The 24435-nt window shown below is 37.1% G+C and overlaps 1 protein-coding gene across 1 annotated transcript; it reads right to left on the reverse strand.

Moving 5' to 3' along the window:
* Positions 1-851: 851 nt before the first annotated feature.
* PTPN20 (protein tyrosine phosphatase non-receptor type 20) lies at positions 852-24406 on the reverse strand. Its single transcript, XM_025894755.1, has 14 exons — positions 24367-24406; positions 23533-23707; positions 18447-18533; positions 17952-18016; positions 16189-16350; positions 15157-15325; positions 13826-13902; positions 11713-11801; positions 10205-10320; positions 8169-8317; positions 6404-6494; positions 4952-5286; positions 2928-2990; positions 852-2127 (listed from the first exon to the last, which is right to left on the reverse strand). Exons 1-14 carry the CDS (start codon positions 24367-24369, stop codon positions 2056-2058), a joined length of 1653 nt encoding a protein of 550 aa, XP_025750540.1. The 5' UTR covers positions 24370-24406; the 3' UTR covers positions 852-2055.
* Between the last annotated feature and the right edge of the window lie 29 nt (positions 24407-24435).

A 24435-nucleotide genomic window follows, 5' to 3' on the forward strand; every position in this document is an offset into this window, starting at 1 on the left:
TAAATATAAGCTTCAATTAATAAAATATTTTTCCCTAGAGCTCTTATTAGTTAGTAGTTAAGTATTGCAGCTGCTCTTTCATAAAACAAAATTGAAATTAAACAAATTATTTTCAGAAATCTTTTTAATATCCCTGTAAAACAGGAAAAACTTATGTCAAACAGCAAACACATCTGTCAAACAGCTGCAAAGATGATGCACAAATGTGGAGAAACAAATAATGCTGTGAGGATTGTCTTCTAAATCCAGAATGCTTGTTCTAAACTACAGAAAAAAACACCTTTGCATCAAGTACAGGAATATTTTCAGAGATGCTTATTGAAATTGTTGTGGTACAAAAAGTCAATTGTGCATTCATGCGCAGTGTAGTGCATTCATTGCCTAGTACTTGTGCAGTAATTAAAGTCAAAGTGAAAGGCCAAATACCAAATGAAAGTAACAAAGGTATGAAAAAAATTTGGCTGATGACATTTGAAAAAATTGTGCGAACAGTCCCTTAAATGCAACATGAAATAGTAAATGCAGAATGTATGGAAAGTAATGCTGAAAGAAAGGAACAAATCCAATGAATTTAAGACAAAACATTGAATTCTGCTTATGTTTATACCACTATAAATCCAGGGTTACTCCTGGATTTATTTAGCATTATTCTGAAACTTTATCAATATGTTTGAAATTAACATCTGGCTCAAATAATAAACTGCATTTCTGTCTTTTGCTGCCTTCTAGCAGACCATTGGAGTCCAGAAAGAAAAAATTGGCCTTGGCCTCAATTATGGTTATATTACAGTGGATTTTTCTAAAAGTCATACTTTTAATTAGCATTTAATCTCCTGTTCTTTCTGAAAAATAAGCCTCTTATTCATAATGAAAATAGACAGGCATTTTATTGTCTTACTTCTACTTCAGTTTTATATCCAATGCCTCTTAATATTTTTTTCTTTTCCTGAAATCAAAGAATTTTTAAAAATATGTACAATTCAGTCGGATTGCTACAGTTTCCTGTGTTTAAAAGTTATTCTTCCAATGGACATGTAATCACTTCCATATACATCACCTTCTAGATAAAGGACTTAGAAGTAGTACTATAGAAACAAGTGCAATCTTACAACTTTAACAGCATATTTGTGCTCAAATCCATTCACATGAACAGAAATACTTTTTACAAGAGAAATAAACTGTACAGAGAGTTCTTTACTCTAATTTAAAGATTTGATTCAGCCCCTACTGAAATCAGTGGGACTTCCCATAGATCAGTTCAAATCCTAGGTAAGAATTACAAGATAGTTAATCAGTGGAAAGGATCAGGGGAAGATGAAATGTATGCATGTGCCACAACGCACATACAGTCATTTCACCTGGCTTAGTGTTGCATTCCTTTTTATACAGATGTAGAATGAAAGAATACTGTTCATCTACATCTGTGCATATTGCTGGGTTCTTCCTTTGAAGAGAACCAATGAGAGTTTAAAGGCATTCTATTTTTACTGTTAGTTTCTTGATTTAAGATGACTATTGAAGGTGGTATAAAACCCTAGGCTGGAGTGATGACTGGAAATGGTTCTACATTGTTCAAGCAACCAAAGGTAATCAAATTGAGTCCTTCCACACAAAAGCATAACTACTCTAATAAATACTGCTTTGCAGTCCAGAAGCCAGTAGTGCATAACAATAGATGAGGAACAACTAATCTTCCACAAACACCAGCAAAACCTTAGATCTTTATAGTTGCCGTCTGGAAAGTAAAGCTAATATCCTTGACACAGTCCCAAAATATTTTCATAACAATTAATATATTATTACACAGAATGTAAAAATTGTCCATGGCAATTTAAAGCAGCAGTGTTGCAGTGCTGGCTGGCTGCTTCTCCAAACTTTGAGCCAAGATTTAAATGACTTACCCTTAAGCAAGGTTTTGAAATGCCTTAGAAATCAGAGTAATCTAAAAAAACACATAATAACACTCATCTGTCCTGGCTTAACATCTCTTTAAAGTAACTGTTGAGTGGTCCCTGGAGTCCAAGGGGAAAGCAACAGGGAAGAGTCATATTGTAGTCAGTGGGAATCCATTGTTCGGAGGATCTGAAGGACTTCCAGCACAACTTCATAACAGAATAAATACTCATCCTGTATGAAGAGACACCAGTGTGAAACACCTGGTAACATTCAACATAAATTCTAGACAAAGAAGGACAGACTAGTTGAATCGCTGTTTATAACATCATCATCTTTGTAATATGGATACAAAACCTTACATATTACAGAGAGTCCTTGTTCTTTTTTTCCATCACTTGCAGAAGTTCAGGAATGCTGTATTTTAAGCATGTGTTCAACTCTCATGTAGGTCAGTGAAGGTTATCTGTCTACTTAATTTTAGTCACATGCTCAATCATTACACTGAAGAAAAATGTATCAAAGCATGTGCTAAAATGGAAGGAAGAACTTATCCTAGTCTTCTCTTGCTTTTATTCCCACCACCTGTTTTCTCTGAATTGACTTAGCTGCATCTTGTCTTTTGCTGTGGGAAAAGTCTTTTTGAGAGTTGTTTTAACTCAGCAGTAGAAGGGTTTACTTGGTGATGATAACTCAGCAATAGCAAGAATTCAGCTGAAGGCTGCAATTTTGCAGGGTAGAGTTTATAGTATCTCACTGTTTTTGTGAGCCTTGCTTTTCTTCTTGCTTTAGAAACAGAAAGAGGTGTATGTTTTATCTGTACTATACTACTGCTTGGCTTTTATTTCAATTATTTAGTGAGGGACAGACTTCCATATTTTAAACTAGACACCACTTGCCTGGAAGGCTGTTATTTTCCACAAATGAGAGCACTAAAATTATATTTTAAGCCCCAGATTTATCAAAGTATGTGGATATGTACCACTAATTGAGGCTTTTAAAAATCATAGTCTAGTTGAATATTGAGAACTTACCTTAGTTTGGATCATGCCAAAACGCTGATCTCTCAAATCCCTCACTATCTGCTTGATGTTGAACTATAGGAAGAGGACAATTTTTATTTGGTTGACATGCAAATTATAAAGAAAGATTTAAGCATATTCAGGTGGGGAAGCTGTGACACTTCTTTTAGAGATAGTATATTAACTTATTAACTTTGTTGTTCGAAACAAAAGCTGGGTTTATTCACCTGTTTTGTTAGGGTGAATTCTAAGAGGAATTACTCTGTTCTAAGATGCCCCCACCATGCTATTGACATCCATACCAGTTTGCAATACTTAACAATGATCTGTTTGATACTTACACATAAATCTTTTTCTATATAGCTGAGCAGAATTTCAGTACACAACAAAACTCCACTTCTTCCAATGCCAGTGCTGCAGTGAGCAACAATAGGTCCTGTACTGTGAGCTTTTCTCATGTGACAAATAAATTTTACAAGCTGCTCGGCCAGTTTGGGAATATTGTGGTCTGGCCAAGTGGTGAATTGCAAATGACTTATAAAGCGCTTCTCTTCTGTCTGGAAGAGAGAGACCAAAAAGGTTAAAAGTTATCGGTCCTAAAACCAATTTTCAGGGAATTCTACTAAAAATTTTCCTTTATCCTCATTCTTAGTCAATTGTTTGTGTACCCTGAAATTCTTCAGCTTTTAATATTTGGCTCTAATAAGATTTCTTTAGGTTTCCAGTAGTGCACTCAGAAGACACAAACCTAGGAAATTTACTTTGTATGATTTCGATGTGACACTGAAGTTATTCTGTTGCCTCAAAAGGATGTAGTTATCTCATTTGTTGTTTAGAAAGGAAAAAAAAAACCAAAAACATTTGTTAAATTGGAACATTACAGTACTGTTTGCTAAAACTGTTATTTTAGCTGAATTAAGCCTTACTAATAGAAGGGCAGTAATATGAATGCCATGATATTAAGATCATAAATGCTATTCTGGCTATCAGACATAAAAGAATAACTTTTAATTAGATACCCAACAAGAAAACTAACTTAAAATTGCTTACAATACTAAATAAAATGTAGGTTAAATAAAGACTGATATTAATTGAATGGTCCTGGGTCAATACTTCTTGTTGCCAGCTCCTTAGTGCTAAAGAACTACCTGGATTTTTACTGTCAGAAGAATTGGAATGCAAATATGGATTTCTGCTGAAACAAACCCATAGCTTTCTGTAGTAGTTTGATATTGGTCCAGTACAAATATAACAAACTTAAAATTGTCATTTAAACAATCACATATAACATACCATCTTCCCATCTTAAGAGTCTTTTGGAAAGATTCTCATCAAATGCTTTACTATGCTTCACACTTAATAGCATATGATGAACTGTCTTTTCCTCAAATAGAAAAACTGTCTTGATAGAAAAGACACCAAGTTAGTCTGGCACAGGTACAAGTCTTTTCGTTATTCCACTAAATATGTGTCCTGTAGAAAATTTTACAGTTACTATTGAGGCAAGACTGAGAGACTTATAGTTGCCCTGATTTCCCTGTTCTTACACCTGGATTCTGTATTTGCTAAGTTTCTAAGAATTTGCTGCTAGATTCATAGTTTCACATGTATTCATGTCTTTTGATGAATGAAAAAAGTATCATTTGATCTAAATTCTAGGATAAAAACCACCTTCTTCCCCTCTTTCCATTCAGCCACCATTAGAGGATATGAATCTACTCTGGCACAGATGTGATTTGATGAGAACCATAAGCAATTCTGCAAAACACTAAACACACCAGCTCTGTGACTGTTAGAGGACCCATTTTTCAAAGTTCTTGTCTAAAAGTCTGTAATATCAAATCCATTGCTTGTGGAATGAGCAAAGAAATATTATTTCATTAACCCTAAATTCATGCCTGTTATTCAGATTTTTACATTCCTAAAAAATCCAAGCACATGTTATGGAAGAATCAAGCAGTACTACTGGTATCTACTCATTTTAAATATATAATCAATTTCATCATATATAAAAGTATTAAGTCTACTCAACTTACCTGCTTGTTGATCACTTCTATTTTTCTAATTACAAAGTATTCCAGAATCTGGTAATTGTCTAGCCTGAGATGGAAATTTGCCAGGTCTTTAGAATCATTGGGAGGCTCAGGCCAGTATCGATGACATTTGACTTCCCCTAACTCCACTTCTTTTGTCATCATGGCAATCACGTTTGATTCACTCTCCCAGACCATTTGCCAGAAATCTGCCATAGTGGATGGCAGAGGCCCTTGGGTTATGATATAAAAATGTTCCTCTTCTCCAACTTTCATTCTAATATAACTTGCGTTAATGTAGCCATTCTTTTCTCCCAGAGGAACTCGTGTCTTATCATCTGTACAGAAACAGAAAGATCCTTTTGAGCTGTGAATCCGAATTGGAGTTCTACTATCTCCAGCACTCATGAGATAGGGAACCTCAGTCTCTCCATCAAAGTATGGCTCTGGATTCTAGAATAGAATTTGACTAGTAGCACTGATATTAATCACTGCTTATAGGAATTTCCACAGATAAATTGTATTGTTCACTACAGCTTTATTTCTCTTAAGATCCTTGTGTAATACTCTGACAAGACTTCTAATTACCGTGGAATTGTTTGGCAGTGATTCAACATAGTGTGTCCAGTGCTGCTTTTAATATATTGCATAGGAATATTGACACTGGATTTTGGTGTTCTAAATCAGGAAAACTTTTAAGAATATACTGCATTTACTGATAAATAGAGATGCTGCAAATTTTTACATGTGTTGTCCTGCTGCTGCAGTTTACAAAGACATCAAGTGTTCAGAAAGTGTTTTCTTTCTGTCATGATACCTCTCAGGGAATTATTGGGCAGTACATTATTTTTTCTTGGATCCTTGCTAATAGCAGTCATTCAGTGCTTGGACCCAAATCTTTCTAAAATGACTTCTCGTCAGCGATGAAATTTGTTTCTGACTCTGATCAGAGCTGAGCAGCTGAAGGGTCTGGTTGGATAATATATTTTCAAATACTTTTGGAAGAATCTTTATCTTTTGAAGAGTTACATAACTTCGTGATTTCCACTGTACTTTTCAGAATTCCACTGTGTCACAAGCAGTAGATGTAGCTGTACATTTAAATAGGTTTAAAGAAATGGTATAATTCAATGTCCACAGAAATGTAGATCAGTAATTCTGAGAACAAGGGAAGGAAACACCAAGACAACTAGTCCCCTACCAGACCAAGTCCTGCCTTGTGGAAGATGATACTTTGAATAATTACATATTGTACAATGCAGACATGCTTATGTGAACTCTATCTCTTTTGGAAAAATCTCATTAATCATAATGAATAATTCCATTATTAGCAAAGCTCTCTGTGACTAAGGATATGGTGAGATTTGCACCTCCTACGTCTCTGTTATAACTGTTTTTCTGTTTTCTGATGTCTTTGTTCACCCAGTGTATGTTTTTGTTACTGTGCATACTTACATGGAAGAATGTCTTGGTATCTGTTTTTATGCCGGTTTTCTGGTGCTTTGCCAGTTCTGCACTCATCTATTGGTTTCACATGTTCTAAAGCCTAGATCAAAAAGAAATAGTCAATCCATGATGTTCACATCCTCTATAGATAACTTTCACAGTGTCAGTGTGAGAAAACTTTACTGCAGCATATGACCCAAGACTAGCAAATAGACTTCTTACAGAAGAGAATCAGTACACCATTCTCTAAACTCCTAGGTAAGGAATTCAAGTTGCTTTATATTTTCTTCAGCCTGAATAACATTTCTAGGCTTTTCAAGTGAGATTTCCAACCTTCATCCTCAGCCTCTGTCATTACAAATCCCTGTTGTATATTGCTGTATGACAGATGTTTGGAATAGTGTCTCGGCCAAATGTCAGCATTTATAATGGATAATCTACTGACTAAAGCACTAACTGTTGCACTATTAGCAGTGCAATAATGACAGTGAGTACTTTTCAGTGATAAAGTGATTAATATAGAGAACACCATCAATGGTACTGAGTGCAAATCATATGGTTGTTAAGTACTTCATAGTAGATTTAGGGGAACATAATACAGTGTTGTTGGAAGCAGAAATGTGGAAGTTCATTTCATTTACAGTTTTGAGTTACCTTGACTCTTTTTTACTCTTGTACCTATTTGATATGCATTGCATAATGCTCAGCCATCACATTATGCTGTTATACAGTCTATATGAACTGAAATACATGTTACAATTCTTGAACACCTTCATCAGTTACTAGAGGTTTTACTCAGTTAAAATATCCATTGGCTTTAGTAACCAGTTCCCTATTAGATCTTTACGTGCAGACATGTGACTCAGCTCATAGTATGCTATACCTACATTAGCAATGGAATAGAATGGAATGAATGGAAATTAATACGTGCCCTTGAGCCTTCAGGGAAAGTCAGCAAATCCTGTACACTTGAGCCTGTTGGATTTTGTACCCAGAAAGTCAGAGATATAAAGGCAAGTGAAAGAAACTGATAATGTTGCAATTACTGTGGAAAAGTGGCAGCAATCCATTTCACTGCTACATCCTTTTCACTGGTACATCCTTTAAGGGAAAATTCAGCACTGTGTTGAAGAGTTATGAATCTATTCTTTGGGAATTTGATGATAACTGAGTACTCTATTTACGCCCTGAAACAAGCGATTTTATATGCCTTCCTAATTTTACATTTTTTCATTCTTTAAATGCCATCAGATGTAATTATGTGTTTTCAATACCTATGGAGTTACATTACTTTTTGTTTTAATTTCACAAAATTCCTGACTTTTTTAGCACCTTGTGGCAATGAGTTCCGTGGATAACTGTAGCATTGTGTGAAATATTTTCCTTTCAACTGAGTGTTTCTGCATTAGTGAATCCCTGGAAGCATGAATTTCTTGCTTAGTGCAGCCCTTGGGGTAGTTCTTAGGCAGATGTTCAGCAGAGCTGAGGGGGTAATGGGAAATCAGTCTAGGAAAAAGTGATTCATTACACATGGGCAGTATCTTTGGACAGAGAACAGTGTAAGCCTGACCTACGTGGAAAGAGGAAGATACAAATACTCAGTATCTGCCAAACAGCAGAATAGAAACCCCATTCTAGCTGGAATAATTCTCAGGGAAAGTGGATTGAATAAAGACATACAAGTTGATCTCCCATGCAGTATGAAGAAAGCTATTAAAACCCACTTTCTTAGCTGTGCTAAACAGTTAGATCTTAAAAAGGAATCACACTTTACCATAAACTCCTTTAACACCTCTTGATTCTCAATCCGCAACTGAAGGCCTTGAATAAGACCTGTGATGCCAGTCCTTGGATCTAGTCCAGACCGTGATGGTTTCAAGTTAATTAACTGAGTCAGCTCATCTCCAGAAGCAAAGGTTCTGTCTATATATCAACAACAACAACAAAAACCACAAAACCAAAACACAGCAACAAAAAAAACAAACAAGAAGTTTTTAATTATAATTGTTCATAGTGCAAGGTCCTGGCCTAAAAAAACTAGGGAGCTGGAGTAGGTATGTACATTTTGATGCTTGTATTGTGGAAGCAAAATGTGAGAGAATGTGAGAAAATATTTTTGGCTTACTTATGTTCACAGCAGAAAGAAGAATAAGTCAGCACCATGGATACAACCAGCACTACATTTCATGTTATTTGGAAGTAGATCCAACTGTTGCAACTTATTGCCTCATACAGTTTCTAAATACAGTCTGTTCTAAATAAACCATTCTTGCTGAATTGTAAACTTTATACTGGTATAGGAGACTGGCTACATCTTCACAGGGAATCATCTTCATGTTTCCAACACTTCCCTGAAAATTAGTATTGCCACACCCCACTGCTAGGAATAATCACTGCACATTCTTCTTTCCTGAAGTTAGAAAATATTTTTTCTTCTCATCTTATCTCACACTCCACTTCAAAAAAAAAGGTGTGAACTACCTTTCATGCACCAAAGTCAGGTTTCAGTTTTACTAAGTTGCTCATCCTGAAGTACATATTCTGATCCAATACTTGACAAATTAAGAAAATGGATAAATATTATCTCTCCGGAAATATCACTGCTCTACTGGAAAAACTTTTGTTACCATGTTGAGTAAGAACAGTAGCTTGTTTGGTAAAAATTAATGGTTTGAGGTGGGGGGAATTATGGAATTTGTCTTTTTTATTCATAGGCTACTGTTGGCAAAGAATAACATGCCAGCTGTCTCAAAGAAAACCTGATTATATGTTTCACGGGTTTGTTATAGGCTGAAGACAAGGAGCAATGCTGTGTTCTCCTCTTGTAAGATATCATTGCTACTTGGCACTATTCTCTGTTAGAAAAGTGTTGTGCTTGCTGTGTTTCTGTCTGGGCTACAACTTTCCTCTGCCTTTCCTGAGCTTCTAAGACACTTTCTGCTCACTTTCTGTTCTCTGACTCTCACAAGTGTGAGGGTGTTCCTATTAGCTATTCAAGAGTGCCGGTGAAGAGAGATCCTCACTCCAGACAGAGGACACTATTTCCCATATACCTCTCTTTCCTTCCAGATCAAATGGAATTTAAAACTCCTGAACTCTGAGCAGGTAGTAGATGATAGATCAGTTATAATTTTCTGTTTGCTCTCCAGCATGGCTTGGTAGTCTGAGGGAGATAACTGTGGTTTGCTTCTGATAAGAGTTATCAGCAATTCATTGTTTCCACAGGGCAAGAAGAAGCAGAGAGAGAGAGACCTGCATTTCAGATAATCTATGAGATACTGCAGCATCCTGAGTGTGATTCCTTTCACAAATTATTCTGATCTGGGGCAGAAAGAGTTTAATTTCCATAAAGGAACAATTAGGTGGATTCTCTCTGTAAACTCTTCTGGTGTCGAAGAGGCTTTGGCACCTGAGCTGTGAAAGTGCTTCAGTATGTGCTTAAGCACATCAGTTCTAGAGGTTTTAATGAAGTTGTTATGTGAAGTGAAATTCAGTGATTCTGGGAACAAAGTCTTGAGATATAATTTGGCCCTTCATTGTGCGTTTTTGTTTAAGTGTTTAATTTACTTTTCTGAAAAGTCGTATGAGAGCAGTAAGGGAGATAGAAGAGAGCTCCTGCTGTATGTCTTCTTTTGGAGATGCCTTCATATGTGAAAGTGGTAAAAATTGTGTCTTGAGTGCCCTGGTTTTTGAGACTCAAAGAGCAAATCCTTAGCTTGTGCACAAGGGACTACTGTTGTTCTCAATGTACATATATGGAGGAGGGGGGCTATAATGTTAAAGAAACAAAAGAAGTTTTTGCATGGTTACTTCTAGGTAGAACAGGAATCCTGTGGGGCATAACATCATCTTCATTGTTCCAGCTGTCTGACTCAGACTGATGATTTTCTCTTCTGCAGCCTTCACATTCTGAATATTTCTGTGACCTGTAAAACAGCGTTAGTTGAAGTGGCAGACGCTTTGATACTCTGAACTGTATAAAGATCCTAGGTTTAATATATTTTTGATCACTTTCAACTTTCTTGAGCAACTACTTGCAAGAATTAATCTGAACTCTAAAGAACATAAGTTCAAGGAGTAGTAGGAGCATTTTGTCTGGAGTATTGTTCGCAACTATAGCTGGTGAAAACCACTATTATTTGTATTGTATGTGGTGGTTGTTGGGGTTTTTTTCTCAGAGATAAGAGCATACTTAGAATAAAAAGCTGCTCAAAGTTGACTGGAAGTAACATTTCCCACAGTCATAGACAATTTTTCATGTATGACCTATTTCAGTTGTTAGGCAATTACAGCTTAATTGGCTTTGAGTGTTAATTTTTCCTAAAATATTTAGAACATTTTAGGGCACTGTAATATGTTTTAGGTAGAAGCTAATTCTGCAATCCAGAATATAGCTATAACATGTGCAGCATGGTTTAAATATTCCTCTACTGACTAACTCAGATACCCTTTAGTAGGCTTAAGCATATCACAGTCTTACACTACCCTGTCCTATGTGTGATCATAATGTTAGAAACAGTAAAAGGTACACTTAATAGTGAGGGGCATCGAGTCTGTGTTCACATGGATGTTCTCAATTGCAGATGCTCTCAGAACTTTAAAAACTTATCTCTGCAAGCAGATAGGGAAGATTTTCATCGCTAATTGATTGGCCAAATAATGTTTTACAAAATTTTGTTTTAAATGTGAATATTTGTCCTTTTTTTCATTTATTTGGGTTATAAATGCTAAAAAAGATCATATTTCATATATTTGGCATAATTGTAATAAAACTGTCCACATATTACCAATACTCAATTATTCTTAGATTTCCCATTATCTTAAAGATTTAAAATTTGAAGTAAAATTCTTCCCTTCTTGTACTATGTACTTGCTTTGGAGTAACATCCTCTAATTCTCTGGATTCTTGTATGTCTGGACTTCAGCATCTGTATCGTTACAGCCATAGTGCCGCAGGGTCCAGCCCAGGCTGCAAGATCTGCTTGGAACTCTTAGTAAAACCCACGGGGACCCTGCCCACTAAGGTGGCAGTGCTACCACTGTTCTCTCCCCTCCTCAGCTGGAAAGGCCAAAGCTGGTTTAGGCAATTCTTCATGAGCTGTTACACCTGGAAGCTTACATTCCATTTGTCTTAGTAATTGTGTGGAAGCTGTTTAGCAGCTCTTGCTGCAGATGGAGCTGCATTCCAATAGATCTGTATTTCTGTCGTTTGGGACATGAGTGCATTTGCATACCATTATTAGGACAGCTCTGGAAATATAAGCATAAATTATCCATACTATTTATTTTAATAGTTTTACTTCATTTGAAAGACTTACCTGTCTGAAATGTTACTGATGATATCCCTATAGTCTTGTCCAGCCAGCTGACCTTGAAGAGAATTGTGTGTACTTTCTAGATCCCGCAGCTGTGAAAAAATCAGTACACAGAAACGTCAAGAATATAGTTACTTTCATCAGCATTCTTTCTTATTTCTGACAGAAATGTGTCCTTCACTCAAGAAGGAAAATAGTTTCCTCTTTCAGAAGAAAGTATGTATTGCAATATCTACTGGGAGTAAAAAGCCCTTTCAGCTGCATTTATGAGTTTCAGAACAATACAGTCTTCAGACATCTCTACAGCTTAGCATGCATGAATGAACTTTGAAAAGGTTCATATTTGTTATATCCTCTTTGATCTCATAAAGAGAATTCAATCACAGGAATCAGGAGTCACACTCCTCACCAGCTCTTGGCAGCAGAAAGCACATGTTCAGTGTCTGAGATGGAACTGTTGGTAATAATTTACTTTTTTTTATCTCAGACACAAAGATGCCAGTGGAAGAAGTAGGATGCAGCTGCTCTGCTGGAGAAGTGCTCAGCTAGCAGAGAAGACAGACTCTTGATCACTCTCCATATGCAGTAGAAGCAATAGTATTGGTGGTTGGTTTTCCATCCTAGAGAGTAATTCTAGGTCCTGCATTTAAATAATGATGCAGGACATCTGCTGTTGGTATGTGAAAGAAGTTCCTTTTCAGCTGTAACAGTGATAGAAAATTATTTAAATATTAGTTCAAAGTGGTGTTTCTTCTTTCCTTGTTTGATATTCCAGATGCACTCAGAAAGTGCCCTGGCATACTACACAGTATAAAGTAGTGAATGCCCCACAGAATCTTAATGGTAGCCACCACTTATACATATTTTCTTACTTTTGTGCATGTTTTTCCACACTAGAATGGGGACATTCATAGCTGCCTATTTAACCATGAATTCATCTACCCGGTTTCTGCACCTTCTGACTATATAGATTGGAGACTGTTATATTGATTTTTGGTTTTAATTTGCAAAGGAAAGGTATTTTACTGCTTCTCCTTTTTTGCATATATATTTTTTCAGTAGTTTGTCATTTTCAAAGTCTACATCTTTGGAGTAGATGATAGTTGTGCTCTACAAAGTAAAGCATAAATAGTTTCTATTCATAGGAGACAGCTAAAGGTAAACTGGAAATAATGAAGAAGAGAGAGTTAATGGAACCAATTCAACAAAAACACTTAGCATGTGCTTTAGGTTAGGCATGTGCTATGCTGAACTAGACAGACTTAACCCTATTTACTTTAAAACCACTTTAAAACTAAATTTGTGCCTTAATACCTTATAACTCAGGGATCTGATAAGGAACCTGTAACCCTACCACTATCTCCTACTTCTGATATTATTTCTTGGGTGTACTTTTTTGTCAGATCTTAGACATGACCTTGTTTTGATATTAAATTTCACCTATCTCTAAAAGTTTGGTTCCAACACCCATTCCAACACTGTATTTAAAACCTCCTCAAAGAAATTCCTCTTCAAGGTTTTCTCAGCTTAGTCATATCAAGGATTTCTATCACTTTTTCTAGTTTGATTATATTGGTTGAATCAGGGTTTAGTTTTTTTATTTGAGAAGACCTAAATTTCTCATATTTTCTGAGGGGCTTTACAGTTGTGAACTTAGAAATATTGTGAAATTTGATGTGGAATGTTTTTGTGGACTTATTAAGATTCAAAACATAACCATGTTTGAAGTTTAGATGCCTTGGACTCATGAATATTAGTGAAAGACAATTGAATAGAAATCTTTTAATGTATATACTTTAGAAATACTGAAAGGATAGTAAAATTAATAAATTATTTATTTCAGTATTATAAAGAATCAGAACAGGACTTGCATATGCAACCTTCCTTCCCCCCAACCATTTTGCATATGTATTATATTAATAATATGCTCTTATTTCAGTTGAATTCCCTGACTCACTCCAGTGTCAGCAGCTCCAGTCATTGCAGCACATTTCCCTCACATTAATCTTTTTTCAACAAGAAAGTGTGGTTCTTGCCCACATTGCAGCAAACCCATTTTGTAAACAAACATATGAGTACATTGCCCAATAACTTCTGATAACTTCTCCAATTTTACCTTACTGCACATCTGGTTGGAGCCTTCTTCCTTGAAACTGAAAACAGGTTGAGCTCGCAGACTTTCCTCAGCGCTAGCTGAATACCAGAAAGCAAAATCAAAACAAAATGTGTGAAAATATAGATCCACAGATCTTCTCTGACAGCTACATCAAAGGACTTTGACCTTGGAAGAGGCACTGAGATAAGTGTAAGAAACTGGCATGGAATATCCCTTTCATGGATGGTCTGAGAGGGTTAGTACAGCACAAATACCATGTATCACCACTGAAGAAGCCAGCATAATTCAGACTTGAAAGATACACTGAAGTACAGCCCTGTATAAACAGCAGTTATAAATAAAAAAACTGAAACAGACTTTAAATCTGCCCTCCCTAACCCAGCCCATTCCTTTGCAGTGCTAAGGGGCAAATACCATAGATTAACTTTGGTGTCAGTGCTTCTATAATACCACTGGGTTTTGCTGGTCCAGGAAATCAGTTTAAACTTCTCAGAAACTGTGTAATTCACCGATGTCATGTAAGATGAAAATAGCAATGGCAGTGTCTTCTTGACTGAGAATACTTGAAAGAGAGGCTCCAGTTTGTAACCAGCAGGTCAGAAGGAGGAATTCTATATGCTTCCCACTGGAGTTTGTCCACATTACAGGAAACATTTCAGTATTCAAAGAAATAGGAAGTTGAGGACCACAATCTATTGGTAATATTATATCCTTGCTTCCACTCTCAGCTTTAATTAGTGTTTAATTTCTGAGTATTCAGTAGAGCAGAGCATAGAGCACAAGTTTCTTCCATAGAGTTAGTCAGCTCTCTTAGTACTGCCCTGTGCAAGATGGGTGTGCTCTCAAATTAATAACAATCAACCTGGGAGCAGAGGCTTCTGGATTTGATCAAGAATAAGCATAGAAGAGAAATTGTCTGCCAGACAGAACAGGAGGTGTAGTAGGAATGTAGGAATGGTGGGATGTGAATTATTGGGAAATGTATTTTAGCAGCTGGCTGTGATTCCATCAGTGAGTTGTATAAAATGAGGTAAAATCAGACCAGGATTCGTGACTAAAAAACACAAGCTGAGTTAAAGCATTTTTGAGGGCCTTGCAGCTTTGCTTCCACTGTTCCTAGACTTAAAAATCACACTTGGATATTCCTTTCCTGTGGTCCTGTGTCTTGAATAGTTTAGACAGTGCTGCAGATCAAGGTGAAGAATGTGTTTGTATCTACAGCTATGAATCAAACTAACTGCAAAATTGAACTGTTTTGCTAATAGGAAATATGAGTTCAGGCAACACATAATCCCTCTTTTATCATATACTGAGTGGATGTAGCTGCTTACCAGGCTCTGCTTTTGTGTTTGTGGGGGAAGGTCTGTTACTCTGGTTGCCTGAATAAGCCCAGTGCAAAGCCACACTTCGACAGACTGTGAGTTGGACGGTTCCTTGAGCCTTGCGCAGCAAATCCGTAACTGTTTGGCGTGGCAGACCAGAGACAAAAGTCTCATTCACCTGAAAAACACAATGATTTGTATTTCCAGATTCCTGTAACAGAAAGATTTTTTTTTGATCACATATCCTAGCCTTGAGCAATCTTTGCATAACTTCTTTGCACTTCATGTGCCCTCATTTTCTCCAGTTTTTGCTTGATCCTCTCCTCTCTACGTCTTATAGTATAATTGCCAGCAGGACACCACAAAAGTACAGTCTGAGACAGTAAGAGGACAGTGTTTCCCCCATTCTTCAGACAGAAGATGGAGAAGCGAAGGAAGTAAGTGAAAAACAGAAAAGCAAAGAGAAAATACTGAAACTCCTGGAGGGGGAAGAAAAAATAATTTGAGGTAAAAAAAAAAAAAAAAGGATGATTTATATTAAAAGGTGGTAAGGTAAGGTGGTTAGGATAGTAAGATTTTAAATAAATAATCAAAATCTCTGTATTCAGCTTTGCTTCTCTTCATAATACCTAACTGGCATCATGAAGGTTCTTCCCAGTGTCCCCATGGTTAGCTGTTACATGCAGGCTTGGTCAGCTAACAGTTGTTTCCCTGATCTTTTCATCTGTAATCTTCAGTGGGCACAAATACAGTATGGTGTAGTTACAGTTTACTGCTTGCTTTGCTATTCTGGGTCTGCCTCTGCTGGAGTGTCCAACTGCCAGCTGTGGAGAGGCCCAGTCCCACAGGAGGCTGAACTCTAGGAAAGAAGTAGGGGCCCCTACTTCTCTGACCATCAGGAGGTGAGGGACATCACCTTCTACATATTACCATGCCAAGCAGCACCAGATTTCCAATATGCACAATCTTTATACTGAACAGAGGCTCGTTATAGACTATATAGAGAAAATGGAGGCCAAAGCAATGAAGAACAAGCATTACCTTAAGTAGAATGTCACCAACTTGAAGCCTCCCATCTAGGTCTGCAATGCTGTCTGGGCTGATGGCTTTTATTAGGATGGCCCTGCCATTTCTTCCACCTACCAGTGCAAATCCTAGGCTTCCATTTTCTGCTTTTTCCAGCTCGATCTTAATAATGAAGTCCTACAACAGAGAAGGATGCAGTCTAAAGTGGAGTTTATTCAGGGCTGTGGTTTTTTTGCATTTTTATTACCAAGAAATCCCATTATACTTCACTGGCTGATGTAGATTATGGGATATATCCTAGTCTTGAATAGATGTATAGAGCTTCCAGGGATCAACATAGCAGCTCCATGTATGTATCAGAATGAAAATAGTACATACTATTTTCATAATCTTTTTAATAATTGCTGCTGGGGAAAATAACCTCTTAAGAGCAAAGAAATGTGTGCTTCTATAATCCTTTTATAATATTTCAAATAAATCACCGTCATTGACAAACAAGGCACTCCGATCTCCAGCGTGACATTAATGCAGTACATAGTTCATTCTTTTATTGTTCTATAATGAAAATCTTAATCTTGCAACCTCTACATTCCACCTCTTTGGCTTTAGCACTTCATTTGGTTTTAAAATCAGCTGCCTTTTTAGGGTCAAGTACTATGTCAGAAATAGCAGCAAACTAGAAATGTTTAGGACTTGCAGCATGACTAGTTCCAATGTCACAAATATCAATCTTGGAAATTATTTTTGCAAGTTGAACAGATAAACCATCATGGATTAAATGGTGCAGAAGAAGCAGTAATAGGGATGACTTAATCAAAAGTGAGGAAATTGTTGCAATTTTTCTGCCAGGTTGGAGGTCTAATTTTAACAAAAGGCAGCCTTTTTTGCAAACCATGATCAAGAGAAAACTAGTACATCTATTCACATGAAATATCAGTCCATGTAGATAATTTCAATTAACATTGTTTTGCATGTGTTTTCACAAACAGAAATTATGTTTGGACTTGTAAGAATTTTGAAGCACCGAATGTTGGTATTTTCCTGAAGAAAAATTCCTGTGTATTTTAGGAATTCATAATTTCAAAAATGGCATTCCTCTTGCCAAATTCAAACCATTATGATCTATGTCAGTGCTGCATAATAGTCCAAGGGCTGGGGTAATTTTACCCTCTTTTCAAATGTCCATCTGGTAATTTCAGAATGAAACCTATTACAGAATCACACAATCACAGAAATCACAGAATATGCAGAGTTGGAAGAGACCCAACAAGGATCATGGAGTCCAACTCCTGGCCCTGCACAGGACCATCCCCAAGAGTCACACCATCTGCTTGAGAGTATCATCCAAATGCTTCTTGGACTCCATCAGGATTGGTGCTGTGACCACTTCCCCAGAGAGTCTGTTACAGTGCCCAACCATCCCCTGGGTTTACTCTCAGGTTTCAAAGATTGTTGTGGAAAATGTTTCACAATTACACCTGTTTTCCCAAGAATCCCATGCTATGACATTCTGTGTCTTTTTCCTGTGCTACTTTCTTTTCTAAGCATTGAAAAACAGCAACAGAAGAGTTGGCCCCAGGAAGTGCTTAGTACATTCTAGTCCATGAATGCTGAAGCAATTCCATACTTCAAAGTACACTCTCCAAGTGTATTATATTCATATTTTCAAAGAAACTGGAGAGGAAGAAAATACATTAAATACCACTATTGAAAAAACCTCCCCTCTGTATAGCCCACTTCATTTGATTGACCATCTCGCACTTAAAGTTATCACTTACTTTACATTCTGGAGAATCAGGAGTGTTTTGCTCAGCACCACAGTTTGTTTCCTCCAAATGTTTCTCTGTGAAAAAAGCAGCAGTAATTTTTACGTAGTTGTACTGGTAAACTGTTCTATGGTATAACACTCAAAATCTTACTCAGAGACATAATAAAACATTTTATATTTGATATATGACATACAAAAAAATCTGGTGGATTTCTGTGGGCTCAAACTCCTGAACTGTGAACTGAGCCTTCTGTGCATTATCCCTGGAGACTTTTTACCTTTCTGTGAGCAGGTTCCAAAACAAGCTTTAAAAGCTGCGTGTTATAGCATCTAAGACACCAGATGGACAACAGGTATAAAGGTTCTTTGCAACTCCAAAGAAGGCGGGTTTTTTATGAAGCATTAATCTTTCCCAGGTGCTGCCAGTACCACCTAGAGACTTAGTTTCTTTTAGAGAAGGCATAAAATTTTACAAATTCTAATTGAAAAATGCAAAGTTACTTACCATGTTGATGCAACAGATGCTGTTCTCTGGAATTCAGGTTTTCATTTGACAAAGAAATATTGGCTTTCTCTGTCTCAGCCAGTGGCCCTGAAAACATACAGGTATGTTTGTTCTGACAGGCCTCCTGCTACCCTTCATCTACACATGGGAATGTAAACCTTGTGCTTAGATTATTAAACAAAGCTTCAAAATCCAATATTGATAGTATACAAGGCAATTTGAGACACTTACTACTGCGTGATTAAGTTTGCCAATTTGCATATGGATATAAACAATTGCAGAGATATTGCATCTCTGCCACTGCTGTTTTAAAAATTGTAACAACAATCAGAGAATAGACTGAATCATTCTAAACATGTGGCAATGATCAGGCAGACAAAGAAACACACCTCTACCCACCCACACCCAGTTTTGAGGTTTTGCTTTATCATATGTTGGTGATCTTAGTTGACTTCCACAAAGTACTCTTAATATGTGAATTATAGAAAATGATGAATGTTCTGTTGTTTAAAAAAAAGCTACCTGTTGCAGTTGCAATTTTAGTATGCATTTTTATAATTATGAGAGTCTATAAAAATGAAGGCTTGCTTTCTTAATAACAAATTATTACAGATTTCTCTATAAATCTATCAGTGATGATAGCAAACAGAACATCAAATACCACAGTACTGTAGATTTTTTAAAGATTTTTAAAAGAGAAAAATCATAGAAGAGTTTGAGTTGGAAGGGACCTTAAAGACCATCTAGTTCCCACCCTCTGCCATGGGCAGGGACACCTTTCACTAGACCAGGTTGCTCAAAGCCTCATCCAGCCTAGACCTGAAGACCTCCAGGTACGGGGCATTCACAATTTCCCTGGGCAGTCTGTTCCAGTGTCTCACCACCCTCACAGTAAAGACTTTTCCCCTAATATCTAATCTAAACCTGCCCTCTTTCACTTTGAAGCCATTCCCCCTTATCCTGTCACTATATGCTTTTGTCAAAAGTCCCTCTAGCTCTTCTGTAGCCCCTTTAGATACTGGAAGGTGCTGTGAGGTCTTCATGGAACCTTCTCTTCTCCAGGCTGAACACACCCCAACTCTCTCAGCCTGTCTTCATTGGAGAGGTGCTCCAGCCCCCTGATCATCTTCATGGTCCTCCTCTGGACTCACTTCTTTCTTGAGGGTCCCACAGTCAGATGCAGCACTTGTGGTGGGGTCTTACAGAGTAGAGGGGCAGAATCACCTCCCTCAACCTGCTGGTCATTCTTCTTTTCATGCAGCCCAGAACATGGTTGGATCCCTGGGCTGCAAGTGCACATTGCTGGGTCATGTTGAGCTTCTCATCTACCAACACCTCAAGTGGTTTTCCTCAGGGCTGATCTCAATCCATTCTTCACCCAGCTTGTGTTTGTGCTTGGGATTGCCCCGACCCAGGTGCAGGACCTTACACATCCTGTTGTGTAAGAGAGGCAGGTAACTGTACCGGTGTAGAGTTCATAACTCTGTATCAGAGGTGGATCAGACCTGGTTACTTATTCTGAAGGTGTCTTGAGAAATCTTCAAATCTGCAAAGCTCACGGAGCAAGGCTGTATAACCAAGGTCCTACCAGGATATACATTTGCCATGCTTTAGTTATACCACATTAACTGAGAGTACACAAAGCTTTATTTATGTCTTCTGGTAAACCGCTTCAGCTGATAGAAACAAACACATGGGTACATGTGGTAGAGTAGGAAATCTGTAACTAGCTTGACTTGGAATAATTTCTTCAGGTAACCATATGCCAGTATTCAGATGAGTGTAGGCATGTGAACAATTCTGGTCCAGGGTTACTTTTTGAGATCATCTTTGCGTGATTAAAAAATTAAAAAATTCAAATATCCAGTCAGGTAAATGAAACTGGGGTTAGGCCTGACTTAATCCTGCAGCCAAATGTACACTGGAATTCCTACTTTCATAGGTAACACACTTTGCATGTGGTGACCTAGATATGATACCTATCCTTCCACCTGATGGTGCAGATGCAACCTCTGCTTGCTGAGGGTCTTTCTACAGCTAGAGCAATACTGGTCAAGTATTTGTAGTGAAGATGTATACTGAAGTTTTGTATCAGTTATAGTATTGAATATCTCCTGACAAGAATGCTCTTATGTTAACTGAGAAATATTGGTTCTGCCTCTTTCTGATTTTCTATAGTTTATTGATAACAGTTTTGAAAGGTGGGCTAGATGATGAAGTAGTGGCTCATAGTAAACAGTGGCTCAAAAAGGGTAGAAAACTTGTTAAAGAATAGTTTCAGTCAAAACAGATGTTGAAATATGACCACATAAAATTCCCATTTAATAACAACAAATTAGAAATAGAAACAGACTATGCAAAATGCAACAAATTATTTTTTTTACAGAGAACTATACATTTTATTTCTGTCTTTAAATAGCCACCGAATTTTCTTCAGAACCTTAGAATGGCTGTAACAGAAATACTGAATGCCAAATTACAATCTGTTAATAGCTTTTTAAATGCAATGAATCAAGAGTTTATGCTTATTTTCAAAATCAGAAGCAAGTTTTGAACTAAAACCCAAAAATATTAGCCTTACTTACTATTTTCCTGCTCTATAGGAACCACTGGATTGCCATTTCTGAGGGCAGAAAAAGTGAAATATGTGAGCCATTAAGAGCTGCATGCTTCGTAAAGCACATATTAAAATTATTTTTAGAAAGGTAGTTGTCTAAATTGTAGTTGTGCTTCTATGATTTTGTAAATGGTGCCTTTCTAAAGAGCATTTATATCAGTATATAAAATATTTTATTTTATTTAACAGTAGTGAAACATTTTATTTAAGTGGGTTTGGGGGAAATGGGAATGTTAAATCACCTGTGCCAAAACAGAACTGCTTTCTGGTACATTTGGAATTCAGCTTCGGTTACTTCTTTATAAAGTGGGAATGCTCTTTTTTAAGTTCTTTTACCCTGTTTCTCCTATTTGTCTCCTTAGAATGTAAATTCTGATGATCAGAGGGTGCTACCTACTGACTAAGTGTAATGAGGCGGCAATTTCTTCTACTAGACAAGTGAAAGTTAATAAAACATTGATAAAGGTTTGAACTATGTTGAAACAGAGATGACAGCCATACTATCACTCATTCTGGTTATGTAACTTAGTTTTTCACATGCTTTTGGGTTAATATTTGACTGCTCCTCTGAGATCTTTGAAAGCTATTTCTGTATGGCTGCAGGACCTGTGCTGGTGCTATACCAGACTGTGGAACATAATTAATCTAAACTGCAGCCATGAACTAATGAGGGAAATCCATTACTGTAGGTTGTTGTTTAAGCCTGGGATGACTTTTTGTTACATGCTGCAGATTAAATGCTGCATTTTTAGTACCTAACTAAAATGTTTGGCTGTTAGAAGGAACTCAGAATTTCTCATCAGAGGTAGTTTCTTGCCTGTAGTTGTGTATCTGAGACTGTATGGAGAAGATTGACGCAAGTAGTGTAAATATAAAGATTTTCCCTAGAGAATGAGATACATGAAAATGGTGGTCAGCCTCACAGTTAAAGGTTCACATTTGTATTTGGACGATGAAATTTGAAGAGTTCTCATTTGTGGTGTGAGTCTACTTGTACTCGCTGTGTTAGTTGTAGTTACATGGAGTTAAGATATTTTATGAATGTTATTTATCAGGTTGAAAAATTCAGACCTTTGAGATAAAGCATTTTTCTTGTAGTTTGTCTTGTGCTGATTGACTTGCTGATGTAAAAATTTAGAAACCTGCTTCACCATTAGGACTGAGATCGAGTATGCACAGATTTACCTTGTGGCTTTGATTTGAACATTCTGCGTGGCAGCTTCACACACTCTCACTGCATCATCCAGGCTAATGCCCTCAGTCCATAGTCCACAGATGTAAACAATCTGATCTCGTGGCTGCAAACTGCCTTCCACACTGGCAGGAGAGCCGGGCACTATCTCTAGCACATAAATACCTTGTAACTTGCTTCCAGCTCCTCCTGTCAGCTTCAAGCCTAGAATAATGCAGAGAAAGCATCTTTTGTGGCAGTGTGCTTTGAATTTCACTGTCAGCGACATAAAGTCTAGCGGAATTGATGTGAGTCATTGAAATATAGGCTGAATAAATCACTGACTTTATAAACAACAGTCTTGCCCCAATAAGATGGGGTATACAAGCTGGACTGAGAGTGAAATGCCATTAGATGTTAGAAAAAGTATGGAAAAACTTAAATGATGCTGTCCATCTCTATGCTTCAGTGATTCCGTAGTGCTTTATTTCACCTGATGTTCAATAATCTTTTCAATAGGACTCTCAGCTGCATAGCAGTAACTCCCTCATTACCAGAGCACTTAAGTGCCTCACAGTCTTCAGATAGGGAATGGAGGCCTATGACAACTGAGGAGATACCTATACAATGGAAGTCTGAACGGTGCAGTGACATTCAAGGAATCTCTGAAGAAAGTAGTTTCTCACCTGAAAACAGGATATAGTACCTGAGCAAAGATAGCCATACTGTTTCCTGAGACTACAGTTTTATCTGTGTCCAGTACTCACCACATTCTGCAGAAATACCAAGATACTCACATTGTGGGGATTTCCTTTTATCATTTGTATTGCACAATGCCTTATGCCTGTGGTGAATCAAGGATTTGAGTGGAGATTTTTTGAGTAGCAAAATGTAGCCCTAACCTGTGGCTCATCCCTCTCAAACTTTACCTTTTTTCTTTTTTTTTTCTTTCTCTCCAAATAGATCTTTATGTATTTCCACAGGTAGTAGACATTATTATCTAACTGCCCACAACTTATGTATATCAGTAACATAAAAATATGAGACTGAAGGTCAGCCAGAAACTTCAGCTGATAGGGTGATAATGCAAAGATAATTTTTCCAACTCTCTTCATTGGTCTAATAAGAGTCTTCCCTCTTAGGCCTTGCTCAAAATAAAGCTCATGGGTGATGGCAGAGACCATAAAGGTGTCAAGGTCACTCTGAATCATATTGATCCAAGACCACAGTTGCTTATGGTTATCTTATGATTGCTGTAATCCCCGTCCAAAATAGAAAGCACAGTATTTACTACACACCTAGCTGTCCATTGGCACCTTTTGTGAGAGTAATTACAGGAATCTCATCTGGCCTAATAGAGGGATGTGGATCATTGTCAGCACGACCAACCACGAGGTGCAGATCAGGAGGAGAGCTTTGCAGTAAAGTCAGGACTTCATTGCATGGTAAAGATGTGACATCAATTCCATTCACCTAAATGACAAACAAGGAAAATCATGTCATAGATCTCATTGATAATCATGTACTTGTCCCTCCACTCTAGTTTTGCATATGAACTTAAATTGGTTTTCACTTTCATGTTACTGCTTTGCTGTGGTATTCATTTCAGTGAATGCAACAGTTAAAATTGCAGTAAGTTTTCCTTCTTGAACTTTTATATTTCTGAATACAGAGCTTTCATAAAAATAGCTTTTTTTTTTTTCTTGAAACTCAAGGTCTTCTTGCAAAAAAACAAGGAAGAGAGTCTAATGCAACAAATTGTACATGAACCAGGCTGGAAAAAAAAAGGGTTTATTCATACATTACAAAGGACATAACTCCTGCATCCTTTGTACGTCACCTATCTTATTACACTAATTCAGTTTATGTCATTTAATTGGGAAAGCATTTAATGTCTCATTTGTCTTGCGTTGGTGCTAGATGATTCATGTAATTTGCCTGGTCATAAAATCTATTTGGTCTGAAATTTATCCAACTGAAGTCAGCAGAATTAGGTTTATTATATGATTAATTTGCACTGGCATACCTTAATGTGCGATAAACTGGATGCTACCAAAGGAAGAATGCCAAAGCTAAATGAGATTGATCTGCAAATATTTTCTCCTCTGTATAAACTCCAACAGTTACTGTACCATAATGATTCTGTCTCCCCTTCTCAGTCTTCCATCAGAAAGAGCAGGGTCATTCAAGATTTCATCAAC

The sequence above is a fragment of the Manacus vitellinus genome, unplaced genomic scaffold (genome assembly GCF_001715985.3).
Source record: "Manacus vitellinus isolate BGI_N305 unplaced genomic scaffold, ASM171598v3 scaffold_15_pilon, whole genome shotgun sequence".
Lineage (NCBI taxonomy): Eukaryota > Metazoa > Chordata > Aves > Passeriformes > Pipridae > Manacus > Manacus vitellinus.